Raw genomic sequence first — 24289 nt, 5'->3', positions numbered from 1 at the left:
CTCCTCTCCCCCCACCATTTTAAACCAGAAAGGTGTCTTCAACTCTTATATGGTCAGCATAGTAGTATTTCTTTCCCTTGAATGCTCTTAAGTCAACAGAGAATCATATAATCAATAACATCCTAGAATGGGGAAAATTATGAAATAGATGAAAACCAGACTCACAAATACTTTAATCTTTGCTTAATCTGCTTCTATCTGAAATGATTAGAACAGAAATAATTTTAAATGTACTTCCATACCCTCATATTTGATAACAATTTTTTAAAAAGTGAAACTAGAGGTGAAAAATTAATTTTATTTCGCAAGAAACAACTTCCACGAGAGCAAGGCCCATAATCCTACGTCAGCTCTGCTTACAACTAACTGTCCGCTGAGCATCAGCACACAGCTTCACACGGGCTGCACTCAATTTCATGAAATGAATAGGGACGAATCTATCAAGGAAATCACTACTAACGTGATCAGCAGTTCTCTTAAGGATGGGGGAACGGCCTGAAGCAGACAGATACCCTACTTCAAGCTAATGGGATACCTCCTGATAATAAGGGGTGTGACAAGGGACTGGGGCTGGTGGGTTTGATCACACCAGCACTCACATGTAGAAAAGGCAGTGGACTCTGGGTAATCCTGCAGAGATGTTATTAACTGACATGTGTAAATGTGGTCTTAATCTTTCATAAATAAAAGACTTTAAAAACATACATTCAGGAAATTCAATGATAAAAGTATCTAATCACTTCAGCAATTAAACTGTTGACATTTTAAAGATACTAATAACAGAAATGCTTGTCATTCTCCTAGATGCTATATTCTAATTTACTGTAAGATTTCCTCATTAAAACCATCAAGGCTACCCCCCATTGCTGGAGGTAACTTGCATATAAAATATACATTGTTTTCACACTTTTAGCATAAATATTAATCCCGAGTGAGTGAAATTATGGTTTTCACTCACTGAAACTGAAACATGAGAAATTACTTGTATCCTTTAAAAAATGGTCTCAAGCTGGAGGCGAACTGAAGCCTGAAGATTAACAGTACTGGGTAAAATGGTGCAGCTATGTAAAACGTTCTGGTGATTCCTCCAAAAATTAAACCCAGAATTGCAATATGACCCAGCAATTCCACTTCTGGATATGTACCCAAAGAAGGGAAAACAGGAACTCACACATTTATAAACCCTGTGCAAAGAAGTGTCCATGGACAGATGAACAGATAAACAAAATGTGCTATATACACACAATGAAGTATGATTTGGCCTTAAAAAAGGAAGGGCATTCTGACACATGCTACAACGTGGATGGACCTTGAAAACATTATGCCAGTCACAACAGGAAAAATACTGTATGATTCTACTTCTATGCAGTCGCATTCACAAGTAAGAGGACTCGTTCCTGGAGACAGAAAGTAAAATGGTGGTTGCAGGGACTGGGGGGGGGGGGGGGGAATGGGGACTTAGTGTTTAATGGGGACAGAGTTTCAGTTTGGAAAATGGAAAACTTCTACAGCTGGATCATGGTGATGCTTGTACAATAATGTGGGATGTACTTAATATGACAGAACTGTATAGTTAAAAATGGTTAAAATAGGAAGTTGTCTGTTATGTCAATTTTACCACACTAAGCAAGAAGATTAACAGCACTGGAATCACTGGAATCACAGAAAGTAGCCTTTGAGGATGAGAGGACCAGCTTGAGACCTCCTTAGGAAAACCACTACCACGGGTGGTCACGCCAACACATTGAAACCCGAGACTCTCTAGGCGTGACATGTATGATCTGATCCGCTCCTCCACGTTCTTTCACCCTAGGGGTTCAGATCACACTGCTGTAACCCAGACTTTATCTCAATTGTGAATAACTTAAAATCACCAAATTGGACCGGACAGATGGCTCAGTTGGTTAGTCAAACCCACTCTTTGCTTTTGTACCTTCAGATAGTTGCAACAAGGAAGGAACCCGAGAGCCCCAAGAATGGGATGTGGGAACCACCTCTGGCTTTACGGCTACTTCTCCCCCAAGGGGACAGTGGTCTGGACCTCCCCACATTTACAGTGGCGTTAGATGGGACAGTGGGGGTCTAAAACAAGCACCTAAAAGATCTCAGGAGCAACATCAGACACTCCTGGTATTACAGACGTAAAAGCTAACTTAGGGGATGACATCAAGGAAGGATACACAGTCATGCGTTGCTTAGCAACGGGGACGTGTTCTGAGAAATGCTCATTGGCGATTTCGTCGTCGTCGGGCAGACATCAGAGTGCACTGACACAAATCCAGAGGGCACAACCTCCCGCACACCTACATAGGCTGCGTGGTATACTGCTACCTTACGTGCATGCCATCGTCGCCCAAGTGTTGTTATGTGGCACGTGACTGTCGGTATTAACAGTGGGTGTGGTCACTCACCTGTCGGATGGACATGGTGCAGAGAATATAGAGGAAGATGAAGGAACAGTCTGTGGTGTCATCGCCCAGCAGGTTTCTATGAGACAGTCCTTGGATGTAGGAAAGGGGGGTAAAAGGAAGCTTTGCCACCACTCTACCATCAAATCTGAAAAGGAAAAAACAAAGAACTGTTATTTTTGGAAGACTGACAAGCTTCTTAGTTCCAGAAAAGAATCTGGGACAGAAATAGAAAAGTCCCTTGAGCTCTAAAAAACAAAGAAAGAGGTATGTTTTAGAAAGAGACATGAAATACAAGGATGCAATAAGGAAGGATGGACATTTTTCCCATCAATCTTTTCTAAATGATGAGTCTTAATTTTTGCAGGATCCCGGCGAAAAATGTATTTGAAGCAGATGCCCTTCCCATAGAGCAGCCTTTCAGACTTAGGGGGTGTGTACATGTTGGGAAAGATTAAAAGACTGTTTCCTACAACACCTCACAAACAATATAAAGAAAGGGAATCACATGAACACAAGGCAGTATCACTGTTGGTAGAAACGGTCAGTTATTCCTGAGTCAGTGTATTTCATTAGAATTCATCTGCACATAAGACTAAGGGATAAAATCAAATGCTGAACTTCAAGCAAAGCAGGACTCAAATCTGTTGCAGTAATAACGCAATAAAGCCAACGCCAGTAAGAGTGGCCACACACACACACACACACACACACACACACATAACCTATAAACATATTATTTAAAAATCAGAAAAAAAAAATCAGAAGTATGAGAAAAATACTTAGACACATCAAATTAGAAAAGTACAGATGAGTACTTAGCCAGCTGTATACCGTCCAGAATGAGACAAACTAGACTAATATTTGAGTATATTTGAGTGTTTGAGTTGTACTAACGAAGTTTACCAATTAACTATAAAACCTTGCCGTGTTTGGTTTGCCGGGTAATTTATGGTGACACATACCCAAGATGAGAGAAAGCATGGCAGTAAAAAAGAATACTGAGTTTAGAATAACAGATTAGAAATTATGAGACTGCTGGATACCTTGGGGAAGTTATTTAATCTTCCAAAGGTCCCTCATTAATTAAGTGAAAATTCTGTATTAAAGCCATTAGACGCTGCCCCGGGTCCTTCACGTAGGTAAAATAATCACTTCCTTCTTTCCCCCTACTATACTTGACACACATACATTTCTAGTGTAACATCCATCAATGTATTTGTCTTTTCTTCCCATAAAACTCGGATCTGACTGAGGGCGAGGCCACATCTTATTTGTTCTATTCTGATGCCTGGCACAAAGTAGGCACCTAACAGATGGGAAGAAAAGAGAGGATTAGGGATGCGGGGGTCACAGGGAGAAGGAGAGAGACAGAAACGAAGCCAGGGATGAAGAGTAGAAGAAAGGGAAGGACAAGAGTGAGTGAGGAAAATTCTAATCCACCCGGGAGGATTCAGGTGAGCCCTGAAAAGTAATAAATGATTGTTGGTCCTCTTTGGATATTTTCCCAGCTTCTGTCAAAAGCAGTTCCATAGGGCAGCCGGATGGCTCAGTTGGTTAGAGCGCGAGCTCTGAACAACAAGGTTGCCGGTTTAATTCCCGCATGGGATGGTGGGCTGCGCCCCCCCCGCAACTAAAGATTGAAAATGGCGACCGGACTTGGAGCTGAGCTGCGCCCTCCACCACTAGATTGAAGGACAGTGACTTGGAGCTGATGGGCCCTGGAGAAACACACTGTTCCCCAATAAAATTTACTTAAAAAAAAAAAAAAAGAAAAGAAAAAAAGCAGTTCCACAATTCCTCAGGCCTGCTGCATGCTAGGTTAGACAACAGTCTCTTACTTTATCACGAAGGAAGAGCACAGTTGTTAAGGCTCTATTTTAAGAGTCAAACATCTTTACATGACTACCCTCCTGGTGAAGGTCCTATAATACCTTAGTGTTTGCTTTGTACAGAAAGGATCTTCAATATTAAGAGAGTGAAAAAGTGATCACGTAATTGTAGTCTATCAAACTTAAATTTCTTTGATTTGGATAACTGGATTGAGGCTAGATAAGACAATGTCCATGTTCTTAGGAAATACACACTTTGGTAGTTATGGGTAAGGGAGCCTGAAGCCCACGGCACACTAGAAAAATGGATAAATAATGTAGGTATGAGAACATACATGAAATGGAGACAGAAACAAGAGCAAGTCAACGGGGCAAGATGTTAACACTTGTGAATCTGGACAATGGATACACTATTCCTGTAACTTTTCTATAAATTTGAAATATTAAAATATCACCAAAAAGATCACTGTTCACACAAACACACATACAGAGCACCAGCTGGGCAAAACCACGGAAAACGTACTCACATGGAATTGAACATTCCCATTAAGGCAGTAAAGCAAAAGCCAATCGCAAACATGGATTTCATTCGAACCTGCAAGGAGAGAAACAAATTGTCATTTCACACTAAAGAACACCCACCACTAAAGCACACCCCAGAAGTTTTGCTTTCATGCCATCTTCTAAAGGAGCTCCTTAGCCAAAAGCTGCCTACTGGCTAACCACCCTCCACCTCCAAGCCCCCTTCTCCTTGCCACCGTCTAAGGAACAGTATTGGGGCGGCCTTGAGACCCAATTCTGGCCAATGAGTTACAAGTACAAGGCCTGAAGGGACTTTTAAAAGAAACAAACTTGGCTAACATCCATCCCTTCAGGCTTCCGCCCATTCTTCTTGCCTGGAATGAAGAACACAACGCCTGAAGGTAAAGCATCCCTAAACATCCAAGCAATCTTAAGCTAAGGACGGCTCCCTGTATCCTCGATGAACAACCTCAAGCTAAGGATGATCCCCTGTATCCTTGATGACATCACTGAGCTGCCAACCCCCCGCAGCCCCAGCACCACCAACCTCTGGACTTTTGGATGAAGGAAAAAAGTAACAACCTTTCTCTGTTTAAGCCATTGCTTGTTAGGTATTCTGCTACTTGAAGCTTTCTTAATTACATAAGCCATAAAAGTATAAATAAACAAAAGATTTTGAAGTTGTTATATCTGGATGATACGTTATGGGCAATTTTTATCTCTTCTTCTTTCTGTAGTTTCCAAATTTGCTATGATAACATGTAATAATTGTGTCAAGAGAAAAGAAAAGCTATTTTTAAAACTACACCTTTAAATTAAATCTTTCTTAATTAATAAGAAGTTCAAGATAAAGCCACTGAGCAAAGCTCTCAGTAAGTCAAAGCCAACTGTTGCCAACTTCAGATGTCCTATGTCACATATACAGAAATTAAGTAGGAAAGTCAGTCAAGCCGTGTCCTTAGTTTACCTACGCCTTAGAAAGGCACAGAACAAACCCTGAACAAACCTTACTCTTTACAGATAATGAGCCAATGGACAGTGAAGTCACTTTTCCTCACACTTCATGGCATGCCTGACACTCAGAACAGAAAGACTCTCCAAACACGAAAGGCAACAATAAAGGCCGTCTACAATGCTCCAGTCCCTACGCTGGGACTGCCCAGGTCACCATACAACCAGATTCACCATTCACATGAGGAAGAAAGAACATAAACGTAAGGGGGAAGCTAATCAAGAACGGTGTGAAAGGGACAAGCCAGGACATCTGAGACTGGCTGACAAATCTCAGCCAAAATCTCCCAGGTTACTGAAGTGAAGGCTAAGCCCAGGAGCATATGGTCCAGGAACACTCATGATATTGTTTACAACCACCACAGGCTAGACATTTCTGAAAAGGGGAGGGCAGTATACTTGATGCAAACCAGGGTCTTTTGCTGAAAAGCATGATGTGGTTTCCCAGGAAGTTATATTTAGGACTCTCACCATTGACAGGTCTCTGTTGTTATTCTTCAGTTTCTCTTCCTGCCTCTCTGAGAAGAATTAACGAAATGGTTAATATACACAGTGCCTGGCACATAGCAAATGTTAAACTATCACTGATATCGAAACAGTATTTCACTATCACTTAATAAGGTGAGCTGATTACCCGGCATATTGTACACTTTTAATAACAGAAAAGTCAAGGGCAGCAGAGCATCGAAATATTCCAATTTAAATAAATAAAAATCTTTAGAGTTTAATTTTAAAAAATTACCTCTGGTATTGTCTGAACTCTGTATTCCTAAACTACATCGATGGGAACAGATGCCTTTCTATAGATGAAGAGAGTTAGACATCCCATGTCTGTTTTATATTCTGAGTTGTCTTGAATGGAAGACCAATTGATAATATACCCTTGAAATGTCATGTGGATTTGGAAATGACTTAAAGCCTGATGCAGCCTTCTTTTATGGAAAATCCAAGTAGTACACAGTCTAGAACAAATATATAAACTCAGGGCCCCAACAAATTAAATTAGAAATGTCCTCCCATCCCTCCAACTCTCTAAGAAGGGAGATAGATGTCCACCCACGTCAGGCAAGCTTCAGAATGCCTGCCCCTTCCCAGCCTCCCTCGAAGGGTATCTGCCTCTCACCATGGTCGGTCCTGGAGGTCCGTTCCCCTCACGAATATCCCTGTCCTGCCACTACTGACCCAAAGGTGGCCAAGCCACAGTCTTTCCCATGATCTATGACATAAAAAGATGAGCTGAGCCAATTGAATTTTAAACCAGAAAATCTTGGGAAATTATATCAATGACCGGTGAGAGCAGAAATAGAAAAATTATAGTATCGTGCCAGCTCTCAAGCTTCAGTTTAGCTCAGAAGAACCTGGGCAGCTTGTTAAGAAAGCAGAGTCCCGGGCAGCACAGCCAGAGATGCTGATTCAGTCAAGTCTGGGACGCAGACTGAGAACCCTTCATTTTTAGCAAGTGTCTCAGGCAATACACACGCAGGTGGCCCACAGAGCATGTTGTCAGGAACGCTGCGATAGCAAGAACCCAGGACACAAGCCACAGTTAGTGAAGGCCAGAGTTACATGCTGGAGAAGCACTAGAGGGGTGGGGCACCTGAACGGCAGGAGAGAGGAGCCTGTCAGCAGCGGAGCCCTGGTCAGAGCGCCCGTCTGAGGTCACCTCAGGGCTCGCTCTGCCTGCAGGACCAGTCTGACACAGCCCGGGCCCTCCTGGAACTGGCTAGTTCAGCGTTGCCTGACTTTGGGTCACGTATATCCCTCAAATAAATCCCTCACTACCTGAGGTAGCTTGACAGCAGCCAAAAGAGCTAAATCAAAGTCAGGCATCAAAAGTAAATGAGTTTCTTTCTCTCCTATGAAAGGGGAATGTAAAATAGTCCCATTGCCCGCACCAAAACTAAGAATGGGAAACAGAACCTTACTTTTAAATACAAAAGACACCTCAGTTTCAAATTAACGGCTCTACCTGGCTCTATCTAAGACCAGGGTTGAAGAGCCTCACCGAGTGCAATCAATGACATTTGCTTGTCTGGGACTTGCGGACACTGCCCTCTTATTGAAAATTCAGCAGCAGCATTCTTTACAGCTCCCCCCCCCCCAATTACTCTATGGTTGTAAATAAGCTCAAGTGGGGAATCTGAGCGAGGGTTGCATAACGACAAACCTGTACATAGGGCCAATCCACAGAGGCACATTTAATTGGTCCCTAACATTGCTGGAGATGAATAGCAGCTGCTTCAAAGGGGGAGGAAAAAACCATCAGTGCAAGTGCAGTATCCACAAGATAAAAATAAATCCATCTTTTATGAGAATCACTGCTTTTCTTAATGAAAACTAACAGAGTTTCCATAATGTCTTGTAAAAACCATCGTGGGGTGTTGGAGATAATGTTCTCAAAAACATCCTATCGTGGTACTACAATAAATTGTGTCTGGCTGGACGTGCCTCAGTGCAAACGGCAAGAAGAAGGAGAGAGGAAGCAATCTGATCAAGCCCAAAAGAATGTCTGATAGTCTGGCTTACTCTAAGAGCAAAATTTACAAATCTAGAGAAAGGCCAGGTTGTTTGTCGTTTAAGCAACAACTCATAAATATTATGTCTTGTGACTCCTGATAAGATTTTGATAAGGAATTCTTCATAAATATTATTTCTTTTCACTCTAATGATGTTTTTTTGGTGAGCAAACCACTCGAGGCTGCACTCCACATTGACAAAGTCTGAGATCAGATGACTCTGTCGTCAGTGTAAGGGGAGCCGGGAATCTGCCTTCTTGCGTCTTTCTATCTTTCCTGTCCCATAATTTGCAGCAAAGCTACTTGAAAGAACGGTCCATGTTCAATGCCTTCAGCTCCTCACTGTGCACGATCTCCCTAACCTACACAATTTGGCTCCTGTCCCCCACCATGCCACTGAAATCATTCCTGCTAAATCACTCATTTTGCCTGGGATACTTAACATCATCCTTCAGATCCTTCCCGAAACTCTGCCCCCAACTTCTGTGCCAGCAGCCCTCGCAGCTTCTCTGGGTTTGCCTTTACTGAGATGCACTTCCGCTACCCCTTAAACTCCTGTGCTTCCTCAAGACTTGCTCCATCCACAGCCCTTTGCTTTGCTTACTCTGTATAGTCTCTCTCTGCGATCTCGTTTACTGGTGGACTCAATTACAACTTATAAGCATAGGATTCTAAAACCTGTTTGTAGCCTTTCTCTCTGCCAGCTCCAAAAGCATACATCCAACTGTGTACTAAATATTGTGTTTCCCTGAAAATAAGACCTAGCCAGACCATCAGCTCTAATGCGCCTTTTGGAGCAAAAATTAATATAAGAGGTGGTCTTGTATTATAGTAAGCCCCTCCTCTCCCAGTGACTTTATCCCACAAACCACTCAATGACCAAGACGGAGTTATTTCACTTACGGCGCACCTTCACACCTATACAAATGAGGTAACTGTCCATTGTTAGGAAGATTCGAAAATATGTAAAGTGCTTGCGTCAAGGAGCTGCCCATGGTAAGCGCTCAACTAACAGTAAGCAGCGTTTTATTTCTTTATACGCTTCTGTCGCTAACTCACACGAAAGCTTCAAGATTCTGCTAAAGCGTTTTCTCTACAAGAAAACCTGCTCCCTTCGGTCGGTTTGGATACACTGTCTCCTTACTTTTATACGTAACACATTCTCCATATAGGTACTGACATTACTGCACTGGTCTATTTTCCCTCTCTAGCCAGACCTTTTAAACTACAGAATTGTTCCCTACTTTGTCTCTCCAGGGCCCACCAGAACGCCTGACACGTACAAAGCAGACATACAGTGCCATCTTGCCATGGAACTAAATGAGTAGGCCATTTCGAAAACATCTGATACCCCTACACTAAACTGCAAAGATTAAATCAGAATAGACACTGGCATAGCCCAGCCTGGCAGGAGTCTCGCCTGGGATGTAACAGCAGTGACCTAGGGATAGGGCACAGCTCTGAACCAAATACACAATTTTCTCCTGATTTTTGAATCAAGAGGCATCATAAATACAATCATATCTAATCATTTAGAAATTGGCTTTTTGGAATAGAACTCCATTCTGTAATTAAATTCTAAAATACACGGAAAAACCAAAAGCATGTCATTATTTTTCAGACTAAATAAAAATTACTCAGCAGAAAATTTCCTACCCCTTGGTGGATTTCCATCACCAGCCAATTCTCAGTAAGGAAGCCATGGCAATAGGCAATACAAATAACGTAGTCTTAACTGGAAATAACCATCTCACAGATGAAAAACAATATGCTTTTACAAACTATGCCAAGAACCCCCAGCCAAGTTCAAAAGCCACAACTGTCAACATCATTTTGGTAAAACTGAAATTTCAAAGCTAAGAGCAAAAATGGAGCAACTGCTTAAACTTGTCCTATAAAATGGTTGAATCTAGTAAGATACCGTCTGCAAGTGCTTGTAAACCATAGACTCACACAAACACGACTTACCACTATTACTCTTTAGTGCATCATCGTCACCTGAGAATTATTTTTCCAAGAAAATCCAGATTTGTGCACACCAATAACCCATCTTACCTATCTTCTTCTTTTGCTGTCGGCCAGCTGATTCTGTTATTGTCTCCTTCTTCTTTTCCACTGTAAACAACACAATAGCACAGTGAAAATTAATCATGCGCTATGCTCAAGAAACAAAGGCTGCTTTATCAAAGCTGACCCAACAGAGGAAGCTTACAAGGAAGTTCCACACTGACTGTGGTTGTGACCGTGATTGAGCCAGCTGGTCTGCTCCCGCACCTGCTGACATTCCCAGACTGAAACTGCAACACTGTGAGCATCATTAATCAAATACCCATCAGAGATTGTAGAACACGATCATAATAAAAACTGAGGTGATTTTCATCAGCTGAGGGTGACTGCCCTAGGTAGAGTCTAAGCACGATTTTCAAATTCTGCTCTTATGTAACTATGGTTCGTTGTAGTTACATTCTTTCTCATATTCACTACAGAAGATAGGAATTCATTCATTCAGCTACTGGCTGCCTAAGTAACAGGCACTGTTCTCAGTAGATAAAAAGATTAAGCATGACCATGCCCTCTGGAGAACAACCTGGCGAGTGCAGATAATCAAATAACAAGTACGGTACAGAAAATAGGCAAGATTGACATATGCTCAGGGTAGGAAGACTAGGAGGGCCAAAAAAGCTAAAACCAACTGTTTTTGATGTATTTCAATTAATATGACAGTAAAGTAACAGCAAGCTTTTGAAAAGGAATAATGTAACATATTTATATTTAATATTTACTATCTTTAATCCCCTATGAATGGATGAAGAAGACGTGTCAAAAATTACCTTAGTTTATTTCCATTACCTGTTCCACATATTCTCTTAGTGTACTTCCTTTACTAGCAAACAGTACAGTGCGTGTATTATCTCTAGAAGTTGCATTAAAGAGAACGGGCAGGTAGGACACTTCCCCTTATTACATTAAGTATGCTGCCTGAACTCTACAAGTTAAACTGGTATTACTGCTTTATGAAAGAGATGTGGAATTCAATTGGACCACACTACTGCACGTAAAATAGTAAAGTGCTGACTAAAATAAAATGTGTGTGTGGGTGAGAGGAAAAGACGGAGGGAGGGAGGAAGAGAGACAAGAAGAGAAAGAATGAACATACGTAGTGGATGACTAAGTAACAGGTACTGTTCTAGGTAGATAAAAAGAGAAAACATACATAAGGGGAGATGGAGAATGAAACCAGTATACTAGTAAGAGATCATAAAAGGAAATTAAGTCAAACTCTACAAGATGTTACAGAAACCACCATTTAGAAAACAAAATGGACAGAAAACATGGGCTGCTTTACTGTTTATCATTTGACTAACCAAAGAAACAAAAATATTTCCTTCCCGCCCAGGACTGTAACACAACTACTGGGCATTTAACCGTGACTGCATAAAACCCCAGGGAAAGAAAAGACAGAAGCCTGCAGAACAGAAACGGGAGAGGACACTCTGGACGTTAACCGGGTCTTCCCGCAGGCTGGAGTGAGACTAGATAAGACCTTTTCTGGGGATAAGACCGATTAATCTCATGCTTTTCTATCCTCCTGAGGTCCCAGAGAAACTCTGTCGTGTTGATGTTTCTTCACCAGAACCTCACCCCTTCACAAGAAGTGGAGACGTCAGAGTTGACGAAAATGAAAGATCTCTAGGCTGAAACACATTTTCGCCCATGAGCAGGCATTGCTGTATTCTGAATTCCAGAGTTCTGTCAGTTTGCAAGTTATTCACAAAGTTTTACCATTTCACTGTAAATAACAGAAACACTTCACACAAATCTATACTTCAAAATGCCTCAAATATTTGTGTCAGAGAAGCGAAGTGTAAGTACTTCTATCTTTCTCATTTATTGAAGTGCTGTCTGGTATTTTGACCATACCCGTATTTATTGGTATTTAGAGACCACCTGAATCAACCAACCTGGTACCTTTAAAAAAGCATCTTTTGTCAAAGGCCCAAATCCCAGGAGGAGAGCTTTTGGGGTAATATCAGTATTCTCCAAATAATGCCAAGGATTAGAACAGTACCGGAAACCTCAATCTAATTCTCAGTCAAATCTATTTTTATTTTTCGTATTCGTCAAATGCTCTACAAACTTCTATTTATTTTTTCTATAAACTTTTCTTGCCTAGATCCAACCACTTTCTGAATTCAGAATGTCAGAAGGCATTACATACTATCTGCAATTAGGACATCTGTTCAAAGAGGGAATTTACCTTATTTTTTCCTATTAAATGTCTCTGATGCTAAATATAATAGCTGTCCCTTTGGTTGTAAATATCTAGAAGACGGTATCTATGCCCATTTATTTTGTATTGCTTACAAATATCTAGGACACAGAATCTATGCCCACTCATTTTGGATTGCCTCATCATGGTAATCTCTACATACAGCAAGCAGTAAAATGTGTCAAGGCATCACAGAAACGAAAACGGTACATGCCGACTGGGTTTCCGCAGATGATCTAACGTGGAGGACTAAGAAACGCCATGATCGTTCCAATCATCATCAGCTTACCTCATACTTATCTTCAAAACAAGCATATTGAGGAACCACATTAAAACTTCAACTATGGAAGCTTTGCCTGGCAACTGTGTTACTTTGAATTTTGGTGCAAAGTGAAGAAGACTTAACTTACTTCTGGAATAGAGATAATTAGAGACAAAGCAATTAGTGTGGACACTAAAGAAGCCCAAAATCGATAAAGAAGTCCATCATCTACTTATATTTAAGGTGAGCGAATATTTATCTCAACAGCTTTGAAACTAAATGTGCTTTGTATTTCAGGAGACCACTAAACGATACATGTGACGTGAGGAAATTTACATCTGGATGCCACCGCTTGCTGGCTAACTAGTTTACGATCACACCAAAAATACATATGGTGTTATACCATGAAGACCATTTTTTCTTTCATGTATTTAACATACCTTTATCAAGTATCTCACCTATGCCAGGCATTGTGATAAGTGCTAGAGCTACGATGGTCTTCGCCCCCCCAGAAATTACAGTTCCGTTGGAGAGAAGACTTGAATGCTCATAATCACACACAGGTAAAATTGTAATTCTAACAGTTCTCTAAGGAGGGGTATATAGAAAAATCAGAGCCCATCACAGAAAGACCTGATCCTGTCCTGAGAGACTAACGAAGGTTTGGAGACCTGAAGACTGAGTAGGAGTTAACGAGACAAAACGAGTTGGGAAAATTATGCCAGGGAGAGGGAACAGCAGACAGAAAGGCCTGGCCCCATTGTAGGAAAAAGCAAGACTAAGTCCAGGGGATAGAAAAAGGCCTGAGTGTCTGGAGAACAGAGAGCAAGACAAAACACGACAGAAGAAATGGTCGGGAGGCTGGGGGGCACCAGACAATGCCAGCCTGTAGGTCTACCTTTATCCAAAAAGCCATGGGAAGAAACTGAATGTTTTAAGAAGGGCAAGTAACACAGCCAGATTTGTTTTGCAAAATTATCCTAGATGTACTGCAGAGAATAAACTTGAGTAGCTGCAGCAGACCAATGAGGAGGCTGGTGGGTCAAATGAAATGTGACAGAAGTTTAGACTATGTGGTAGTGCCACTAACAGGGAGGTGAGCAAAGACTGCAAACTACCCAGGAGGACAACAGTAACAGGGCTTGCGAGTGGACAGCACGTACAGGTGAGAGACGAGAGCATTCAAATCAGCAAATGGTTTTGTTTTTTTTTAACTGGAGAATATTGGGAACAGTGTGTTTCTCCAGGGCCCATCAGCTCCAAGTCAAGTCGTTCTCCTTCAATCTAGTTGTGGAGGGCGCAGCTCAGCTCCAAGTGCAGTCGCCGTTTACAATCTTCAGTTGCAGGGGGCGCAGCCCACCATCCCATGAGGGAGTTGAACCGGCAACCTTGTTGTTGAGAGCTTGCGCTCTAACCAACTGAGCCATCCAGCCGCCCAAGTCAGCAAATATTTTTAAACATTTACCATGTGCCAGTTCTAGGTACATGGGCTGCATCTGTGAACGACTGTAACAAAAAAGAGCCCTGCCCCGGGAAAGCGTGTGTTCTAGTAGGTGGAGATAAACAACACACAAGCAAATCAGAGCATACTAGGAGGCGAGAAAAGCCTTGGGGGAAGAAGTCGAGAGGCGGAGGGAGGGAGCTCCGGAGCAGCAGTGGTAGGAGGTGGGCAGGCTGCAGTTTTAAACAGGGCGGTCAAGCTAAGACTCAGAGGGGAGCTCTGAACAGACTTGAGGAAGACGTGAGGGCTAGCTAAGCAGGTATCACAGAGAAGAACATTCTAGGCAGAGGGAAGGTCGCAGCTCAGTGTGGCTGATGTGTAGTGAGGAACAGCAAGCAGGCCAGCGTGAGTGGGCAGAGTGAGTACAAGAGCAAGCTCCGCAGGCCACTGTAAGGCCGTGGCTTTTCCTCTGCGTGAAAATGGGACACCGATCACAAGGTCACGAGCAGAGGAGGGACACGATGTGATAGGCCTTTAAAAGGAGTATTTGGGGTGTTATGTTGGGAACAGATTACAGGGCGACAGAAACACTCGTTGGAGGCTACTGCAATAACCCTGCAAAAGATGCTGGCGGCTTGGCCTCCAGGAGTTGTCAGCGGAGGTGATGAAACGTGGTCCGAGTCTGCATGTACCCGAAGGCCGCCCGGCAGGATTGGGCGCAGGCTGGGGGGAGAAGAGTCAGACATAAGCACACGAGGGTGATGGCCTGAGCAACAAGGACAGCAGCGCCACTGAGCACAACCGTGAAAGCTGCAGGGAAGCGGGCCTGGGCGTGAGGAACAGCGTTCCGTGTGGATCTGCTGGGGCTGAAACGTGCGTCAGGCTTTCCGATGGAGCCGACAGACTGACAGTGGGTACGTGAACCCCGGGTAAGGAGAGCGGGCTGGGCGCGTAATGTGGGAGTCTTCGGCGGGCAGAGCACGGGAAGGAGTTCGGCAGGGGAGTAAGTGTAGAGGAAAGAAGAATGGGGTCAGTCCGACAATGGGGGGTCAGGAAGAGGAAACAACAGGGAAATTGCAAACGACTGGGCGGCAGGATGACAGCAACACCGAGCGCGTGCGGCGGCCTGGACGCCACACGCAGAAAGCGCATCCCGGCTTCGGGCTCGTACATTGGAGCCACGCGGGAACTACCCTCGCCGGGCCGCTAAGACGTCCCCGCCCCCCCCCCGCCCCGCGCCCCCCCCCCGCCCCCGGCCGCGCCCCCCCGGCCCCGCCCCGCCCCGCCCCCCCCCGCTCCGCGCCCCCGCCCCCCCCCGCCCCGCCCCCCCCCCGCGCCCGCCGTGTGCACAACGTCCCCATTTCTGCACAACCCCCCTCGTGGGCGGCGCCGCGCACTCACGTTTCTTGCTCTGCTTCTCCACCTCGGCCTTCAGCCTCTTGTACTTGTCCGTGCGGTACACCAGCACCCACGTTATGCCTGCAAGGCGCCCGCGCCGGTCACGCGCGCCGGGGACAGCCCCGCGCCCGCACCGCCACCGCGGCCACCGCGCTCACCGCGGCCTCACGGCCCTTCCACCCGAGCCCACGGGCAACGCACGGGGACCCGCCCTCCGCCAAGGACACCGGCCTCCCCGGGGCCCAGGACACGAGCGAGGCTGGGACCGCTCCCCGGGGACACGGGGACCCGCACCCAGGGCGCCTCCCCTCGGGCACCGCTCTCACCCTCGGCGAGCAGAGCCGTGCACACCGAGATAAACACGATGAGCAGCGTGTCCGCGAACATGGTGCTCATGCCGCACTTCCGTCGCCGCCCTCCCGCCCGCCAGGGGGGAAGCGCCCGAGAGCCTGGAAAAGGGCCGCCCACACGACCTCCCGAGACCTCAGGACCCCCGAGGCACGCCGCCACTCTGACAGGCGGGGCGCCGCACTTCCGCTTCCGGGGCAGAGCGCCGGAAGGGCTCCTTCCGGAGAGGGGCGTGGCCGCGCGACGCTCGCGAAAGCCCAGGCGCGAGGCCGGGCGGAAGGGCGGGCGCTCAGGCCGGGTCTCGCGAGAGCTGGAGTCCAGGCGGCCGGGACGGCGTGGCGGCGGGGCACCTCGCGCGGTGCGTCGGCTCGCGGGGTGGCTGGGAGCCACCTGCGAGGACTCATCCCCCTCGGGCCGGTCCCGCGGCGGAGCCCGGGTTTGATGCAACGTGGGAAGGCTGCCCTGCGCGCTCACGCACTGAGCGCCGCTGTGGAGGCTCCAGGCCGCGGGCGGGGGGTTGGGGACGCGGGGGTCGTGCACCGCGGCGTCCGGCCGCCAGTCTGGTCCTGGCGAAGGAGCGACACGTGCACCCCCGGGTGGGGAGGGGGCCGCGGAGGTGTCCCCGGATGCGGCGGGGACCGAGGCGGGCGGCCCCAGGGAGCAGGCGACAGGATGGAGGCGTGACCTCGACGGGGCGGAGGCCCGGGCCCCGCGCTCCGCTCGCACGTGGCACGGAGGTGACGCGGGGCCCGACGACACGCGCGGCGCAGAGGGGGCGTCCCGGCGGGGCTCCGAGGGGCGCGCGTGCAGCCGCGGGCCGTGTCCTCCCGTTTCCTGATTTGCATGGGAGGTTCGGTTGCAGACTTAAAACATGCGGGACCGGGGAAGGAAACGTCTCGGCAGCCGGGTGTCTGCCTGGGCGGCGGGGCTCAGCCTCGTCACGCCGCGCGCGCGCGTGACAGTCGGGAAGCCGGCGGAGCCGTGTCCCCGCGGGAGGCACGTGCTGGCACCGGCTCCTGTCTCGTAAACCCCGATGCACTTTATTCCCAGCTCTCCGGTCCCGCGTGCTTTGGCCCGTTTGGTTCCACGTGCGTGCCTCGTCTCGCTTCCCACGGAGCCGCGGAGACCCCGCCGCCTCTGAGCAGACGCTGCGCTCCCACATGGCGCTGGACGGGCACAGAGGGTCATGCGGGGACCGTCACGTACACACGCGGATGAGGTGTGACCGTATTCACAACACGCACTGGGAGCGCAGGCGAGGGCGACATGGGCGCTACCTGGGGGGCAGGGGCTTCCCGGTGAGCTACACCTTGACTTCGTGCAAGTTCACACGGGGTAGGGTTTTATCCACCTTTGTGGGGCCCGTGGTGATTGTCGCGGTGCCACGAGAGCGGCCCCGTGAAGTCAGACCTGGTTTTCAGTTCGGGCCGAGCCACTCGTCCTTGAGCCTCAGTTTCCTTATCTGTAAAATGTTGATAACACCAGCCACGTAACTGTTACGAAGAGCAAATGAGAAAAAGTGTGTTATAAAGCCTTTCAAGTTGTTCCTGGCATCCGCAGTTCATCAAATCCAACACGCTACTGATTGTCAGGGGTGCCATTATTTTACATCTTACTAAGAAAGAAAGTAAACAACTAATTAATGCGTGAGACATCGTTGATTGTAAGATGTATCTCATTCACAGGTGTTAAAATGTGAAAATAAAAAAGTCTTGCGATCAATGAAATACAGAAGTGAAGAGCATTTCATTTATTCCTAATTTATTCCTATACGAATGTTTATTGCAGAACCGGGGTTGCTAGGATAACATTTCCTTCCAGAGGACAACAATACCATAACCCTGGGCCTCACATTGAAAAACAGTGTAGAGCAACTTCATATAACATCTGTTCTACATTCTTCCAGATTCCTTTTTTATATTTCCAGGTTCTCTAAGCTCTCAGTTGTACTAATTACTAGATTTCAAAGTTTCCCCATGAAGACCACACTCCCAAAGTTCACTGCCCTGCTCCAGTCTCTGTGACTTCTACAAACTTTTGTCCTGGGACTTCTTTTCACTGTTCTCTCGGGTAGGATTCCCTGGACCCACATCTTCCGCCTTAGTTTATACTTTCTTTATGTTGGAGTACATCTTCATGTAACTTCCTGTGAAAAGTAAATGGGAGCTAAACCATCAATGTTCTTACGTTATTAGTAGTATTGGTACTAACAATATTATTCTCGAAACAAATGGTTAGTACTAGCCTAGGCATTGTGAACGATTATGAGAGAAATTTAATCCCTGCCTATAACTGAAATATGAAAGGATACGGGCTTTAGGTTTGATTCCTGACCCCACTACATGCGAGCTGTATTTCTTAGGCAAGTGATTTCATTTCTCTGAGCCTCATTTTTAAAAAAAATCTGTAAAGAGGTAAAAATCCCTACTTTCCGGAATTACTGTGAGGTTTAAATAGGGCTAAGAGCAAAGTTCTGAAGTCAGACCACCTCTCTTCAAATCTTGGTGTCACCACTCAACCAGGTGGGCAGTTTTAGGCAAATTATTTCACTAAACTGCCTTGGTTTCCTTGAATACAAAATGGCATAATAATAATAGCACCCAAGTATAAAGGGTTTTATTTACGTTTTTAAAGATTACGTGAGTAAAATGTTTACAATGGTACTTGGCTCATAGAAAGGACACAATAAGTATTAACTACTATTTGTTCTATTAAATCACCTAGCAATAATTTGTGAACTAATTTTTTCCTCATTCTATTCATTGGCGTGTGATCGTGCTCTCTTCAATAGCTACACTGATGATTCACAAAATAGTATCTGTAGCCCAAGTTTCTTTCCTGGTTTTCAGACATAATATTTAACTGGCAACTGGGTGTTTCCATTTGGATATCCCAAACTGAACTTACCCAGTTCTTTTACCCAAACTCCAATCTTCTCTTCTTCCCTTCTTCTCTTAGTAACATCAACACCTACCTGGTTTTTCAAGCCAGAAAGACCTTAATAGCTCCCTCTTCTTTTTTCTACACATCTAATCACCAAGTCTGATAAATTCTCCCTCGTTCATATATATTTTTCTTCCACATCTTTCGATCCCCTTTACTACACTGTAGTTCAGTTCACCATTGTCTTCCTTTGTATTACAGATTTCTACCTGGTTGGTCTCCAGTTGTGCACCCAACTCTCTCCCGTCCAGGCCATTCTTTCCGTGTAGCCAACAGAGTTTTCAAATACAAAGATGACTGGATGTGGAGAATTTAGAACAGGAAGGAGTTGAGGGCAACTCCCAGATTTTTTCCTTGGACACCTGTCTAGATTCACAGGAGACGAGTCACAGGTTTTTAGGGGAAGATGATTTTTTTTTCCCCACTTGGATAGCTGGACTAGATGAAGACCTTCAGAAACCCTAAGCACTGAAAAGATTATAAGACCCCTTCCTAAAATATAATTTAAAAAATAAAACTAATACTAAAGTGAAATAGGAGTTTATTATTTTTGAGATGTCTTATTTTTTTCAAATAATTTTTTCTCTGTGAGTCTGTGTGTGTTTGTGTGTAGGCACATGTTTAATCTGCCCTTTGAGTAATTCACTGTTTTTGAGAGACTGTCTTGTTCGTTGTTATATCCCCAGCTTTTGGAATATTGCCTGGCATGGAAAAGCTACTCAATATATATTGAATGAGTGAGTGAGTGAGTGAATGAATGATGCTGTTGGGAGAGAGGACAATAGGTTGGACAGATATCTTGGAAGAATTGGGACTTTTATCTCAACTTTGAAGAAGAGGTCAAATTTAATTAGGATGTGGGAGCAGCAGTGGTCAAAAGCATTGAGTTGGGGGTGAGAAAGGGGTAAGACATCAGAGCTGGTGTGTAGCTGAAACAACCAATATGTCGGAAGAGGCTGTGTGTTCGGCAGAAATAGGATTGACTAGGTAAAGCGCCTCTCGATTATATCTGTAAGAGCTCTGCGGTTGAACCTCAGGATACCCATAAACCGCCATTTTGTTTCTTTTCTGAATTGAGGATTTATACGTCATCAAATTCTCAAGGAAACTTATAAACCAATAAATGCTAAGAATTACTTGTGTTGTACATTTGAGAGGCTGATAAAAAGTCTTAAGCTTCATGCTGTAGCCAGTTCTCAAAACTTTTCTACTCTAGCACTCCTTAGGAGAAGAAGGGAGGGAGTGAGAGCCTACGACCTGGAGATAGAGCCCAAAGATGGGAGTTTATATTTATCCTAATATTATATGTGAATTCTACGTTAAGGAATTGGTATTAGGCCTTCCATGTCAAAAGTGATCGGGGAACTAATTCAGGAGAACTCCATTCATTTGGCAAGAGGTTGGGCAATCAAATTGGAATGTTTAAAATTAATTTTTGTTTGCAGATGACATGATCTTATATGTAGAAAACTAAAGATACCACACACGACACACACACACACACACACACACACAGAAACTGTTAGAACTGGTAAACAAATTCAGCAGAGTTGCAGAGTACAAAATCAACACACAAAATTGAGTTCTTTCCATAACAACAATCCAAAAAGGATATTAAGAAAATAATTCCATTTACAACAGCATCAAAATAAAATAGGAATAAACTTAACCAAGGAATTGAAAGATTTGTACACTGAAAGTTCTTAAACATTGAAAGAAATTAGAGAAGACACAAATATATTGAAAGGCATCCCATCTTTGTGAATTGAAACACAATATTGTTAAGACATCAATACTACAGACTTAGTGGAGCCCTTGTCAAGATTCCAACGTTTTTTGCAGATACAGAAGAACACTAAAATTCATGTGGACCCTGAACAGCCAAAACAATCTTGAAAAGGAAGAACAAACTTGTAGTTCTCCTGCTTCCCCATTTCAAAACTTACTACAAAGCCACAGCAGGCAAAACAGTGTAGTACTGGCATAAAGATGGATGTACAGACCAACAGAATAGAATGAAGAGCCCAGAAGTTAACCCTCACATATATAGTCAAATGTTTTTCAAAAGGGTGCCAAGACTATTCAATGGGGAAAGGACAGTCTTTTCAATAAATGATGTTGGCAAAACTGGATATCCACATGCAAAGGAATGAAGTTGGAACCTTATCTTACACCATATACAAAAACTAACTCAAAATGGATCAAAGACTTAAATGTAGGAGCTGAAATAGAAAACTCTTAGAAGGAAACGGGAAAAGTTTAATGCCATTGGATTTGATAATGATTTCTTGGAGATGACACCAAAAGAATAGGCAACAACAAAAAATAGATAAATTGGACCTCATCAAAATTGAAAACTGCATGAAAAGACTCAATGAACAGAGTGAAATGGCTCTCATGGAATTAGAGAAAATATTTGTAAATCATACATCTGATAAGGGATTAAAATCCAGAATATATAAAGAACTACCGTGTTTCCCCGAAAATAAGACCTAGCCAGAAAATCAGCTCTAATGAGTCTGGAGCAAAAATTAATATAAGACCCAGTCTTTTACTGTAATATATAAGACCGGGTCTTATCTAACATAAGACTGGGTCTTATATTATGTTCATAGCAGCATTACTCATAGTAGCCCAAAAGTGGAAGTAATGCGAGTGTCCTTTGATGGATGGATAAACCAAAAAGAATATGTATACGTATCATAATGGAATATTAGTCTTAAAAAAGAAGTAAATTCTGACACATGCTACAACATGAATGAGCCTTAAAGTCACGCTAAGTGAAATAAGCCAACCACAAAAGGACAAATGGTGTATGCTATACTTAATATGAGGCAGCTAGAGTCGTCAAATCCACAGAGACAGAAAGCAGATGGTGGTTACAGGGCCTAGGGAGAGGGAAGGGACAGTTATTGTTTAATGGGGATGGAGTTTCCGTTTGGGAAGATGGAAAGGTTCTGCAGATGGGTGGTGGTTGCAAAACAACGTGAATGTGCTCAATACCACTTAACCATACCTTTAGACATGGTAAACTTGATGTGTGTGCATCACCATAATTTAATTGTTTTCAGTTGGACCATATCTAGAGGTTGTGAATCACTAGAATCAATCATGCCTGGTGGGAGTGTAAATTGCTACAGCCCCCTGGGAAAGTGTGTTATTACCCAGTAAAAATAAACATTTATATACCTTTTTAAAAATTTGTAAAATTAGTTTCAGGTGCACAAAACAAAGTAATAGTTAGATGTTAACATTTATGTACCCTTTGATCTACCACTTTGCTCCTAAGTATGCGCCCAAAAGAAACTTTTGCACAGGTAGCAGGACACATGTGCAGGAGCATTCATGTGAGCATACTCTTTAATACCCAAATCTGAAAACTGCCCAAATGCCCATGCACAGGTAAAGGAATATACAGATAAATCAGGATGTATTTATGCAGCACTGCAAATGAATGGATGACAGGTATATGCCACAATGGGTGAATCCTAGCAATATAATATGGAGTGAGAAGAGTAAGTCCTTAAGAATTACATACAGCAAGTGGTAGACCTTATAAAGTTAGTGGCTTTATAAAAATCCCCCCACCCCAACGCTGTTTAGGAATACATTTACTTGTGATATTAAAAAACAAAAGCAAGAAAATGATGGTTTTGCTGGTCTTTCTTTGAATGGAAAGAGGCTGGGTGATGCAATGGAGGTGAATGTAAGCTGATGTCCTAGTTTTCGTGTTGGTGGTGATTTCAGGGGTAGTCTATTATTTTTAATGAATGAATGTTGCAGTCTTTGAATGCACCGATGAGAGTGTGTCATGAGCCAAGAATAATGATGAATCAATTTCTCTGCATCTGAGCTCCAAAAAACGTGTTTTTTTTTTGCATTCAGCTTTATATCTGTTTGATACAAGTAAGGAGAAGAAAGGGAGGAAAGTAATCTTTTAAATCACCTGCCATCAAGTAAAAATGACACTCTAAAACAATGTGTCACATTTCTCTGTGGCTTCAGGTCCCCTCTGATCGATGGCCACTTTTGCCTGGGCATTTAAGCGTCCCAATTTTAGAAGATCATAGCGGAAAGTCATGAAAACATCTTGAGCTTGGATGGTAATTTTGCAACATAAGCAGTCTTTCTCTTTTTCAAAAAATTAATCTGGCAGCTTTAAATAAGGTGGATTCGTTTGGAGAGAGATTGCAGTCAAAAAAACCAACTATCATGCATCTCCAGGATGCAGTTTTCTAGTGAGGAAGCCCTGAACTAAACACGTAGTATCAGTAGAAATTGAGGAGAAAGAGCCAAATCCAAGAGAATTTTGAAGGATGAAATACTAATGCTTAAAACTAAATAAGATGAGCTGAATAAGAATCCTTTAATAATCTAAGGTTCTCCCGGTGGCACTTCTAGGTTTTATGTAATCTGAGGCTTACGCAATTCTTGAGACTCTCTTTAAGAAAAAGAATATGGGATTAAAAGTCAAAATCAGCTACAAAAGTGAGGACTTAATTAGAGAAGCCAGTGTAAGTGAGGATCGCAAGTTTAAGGTTCATTAATTTCATGGTCAATCCATCTGGATTTTAACCTGTGTGGTGACGAGGCTGACAGAGTTGCTGGCAAGGGTAGCCTTTTAATAAAGGAAAACACCAAAACTTCAGTTTTAACATTAAACTTCTATTGCATTAGAATTAGAAGGGGCCTTTGAAAATATTTAAATACCTAAACAAATCCACATTTCGTGAGTCTGGGCCATCTTAATAGAAGCCTAAAATCTCAGGTGACTTTTCCCATTATAAATACACACTGTCCTGCTTAGTCAGTATTCCTGTGGCCAATAATCCACTTTTACTCACTGGATAGACTCACTCTTATCCGTCATTGTAGTGATTCACTTTGCTGCCAGAAAGATACTGATTTTGTTGGTGGAGAAGCACAATTACCATGAGCAATCCTATTGAGTGTCCATAGCTCCATTTCTCTGACTCGAGTCCTTTTCAGGAGCTTGGTCTCAAACTGACCTCCGCGTCTAGCATAGGGCCTCTTAGTGGGGACTCAGAAATATTTGGGAAAGGGATGAAATGCATGTACTACATCCAAAAGCGCCCCACCAGAGCACAGGCCATGTTCACTTTCTGACCTGTGTACAGGTCCCTGGTCCTTTCTCAGGCACGGGGAAATGGCTCTCTACAGGACTAGTGAGAACTCTTTCATTCACTGCAATACAAATCTCAGTTTTCTGTCGTCCGTTCTCAGTGTCCTCTCTTGAGACCGTGGAAATAATTCATTCCACGGATTCTGAACCTGGAGAGAGGCCACGCAAGCATTACTCATAAGGTGGCCGGAGAAC

At 44.0% G+C, this 24289-nt stretch overlaps 1 protein-coding gene across 2 annotated transcripts in view; it reads right to left on the bottom strand.

Annotated features, from left to right (window-relative positions):
- The window catches only part of TMCO1 (transmembrane and coiled-coil domains 1), a 22432-nt gene extending 6188 nt beyond the window's left edge, over positions 1-16244 (bottom strand). The window contains exons 1-6 of one of the 2 annotated variants that reach the window (XM_081025655.1): positions 15987-16244; positions 15664-15741; positions 10345-10404; positions 6245-6291; positions 4768-4835; positions 2412-2556 (exon numbers count right to left, since the gene is read on the bottom strand). In XM_081025655.1, coding sequence (XP_080881781.1) covers positions 2412-2556; positions 4768-4835; positions 6245-6291; positions 10345-10404; positions 15664-15741; positions 15987-16056 — 468 coding nt within the window. In that variant the 5' untranslated portion in view covers positions 16057-16244. Of the gene's footprint in view, positions 1-2411; positions 2557-4767; positions 4836-6244; positions 6292-10344; positions 10405-10501; positions 13607-15663; positions 15742-15986 lie in introns of those variants that run through there. The other variant, XM_081025656.1, reaches the window with a different exon arrangement.
- Positions 16245-24289: the final 8045 nt, after the last annotated feature.

This window comes from Rhinolophus hipposideros (assembly GCF_964194185.1).
Source record: "Rhinolophus hipposideros genome assembly, chromosome: 19".
Lineage (NCBI taxonomy): Eukaryota > Metazoa > Chordata > Mammalia > Chiroptera > Rhinolophidae > Rhinolophus > Rhinolophus hipposideros.
This window is presented reverse-complemented; position numbering and strand designations above follow the sequence as displayed.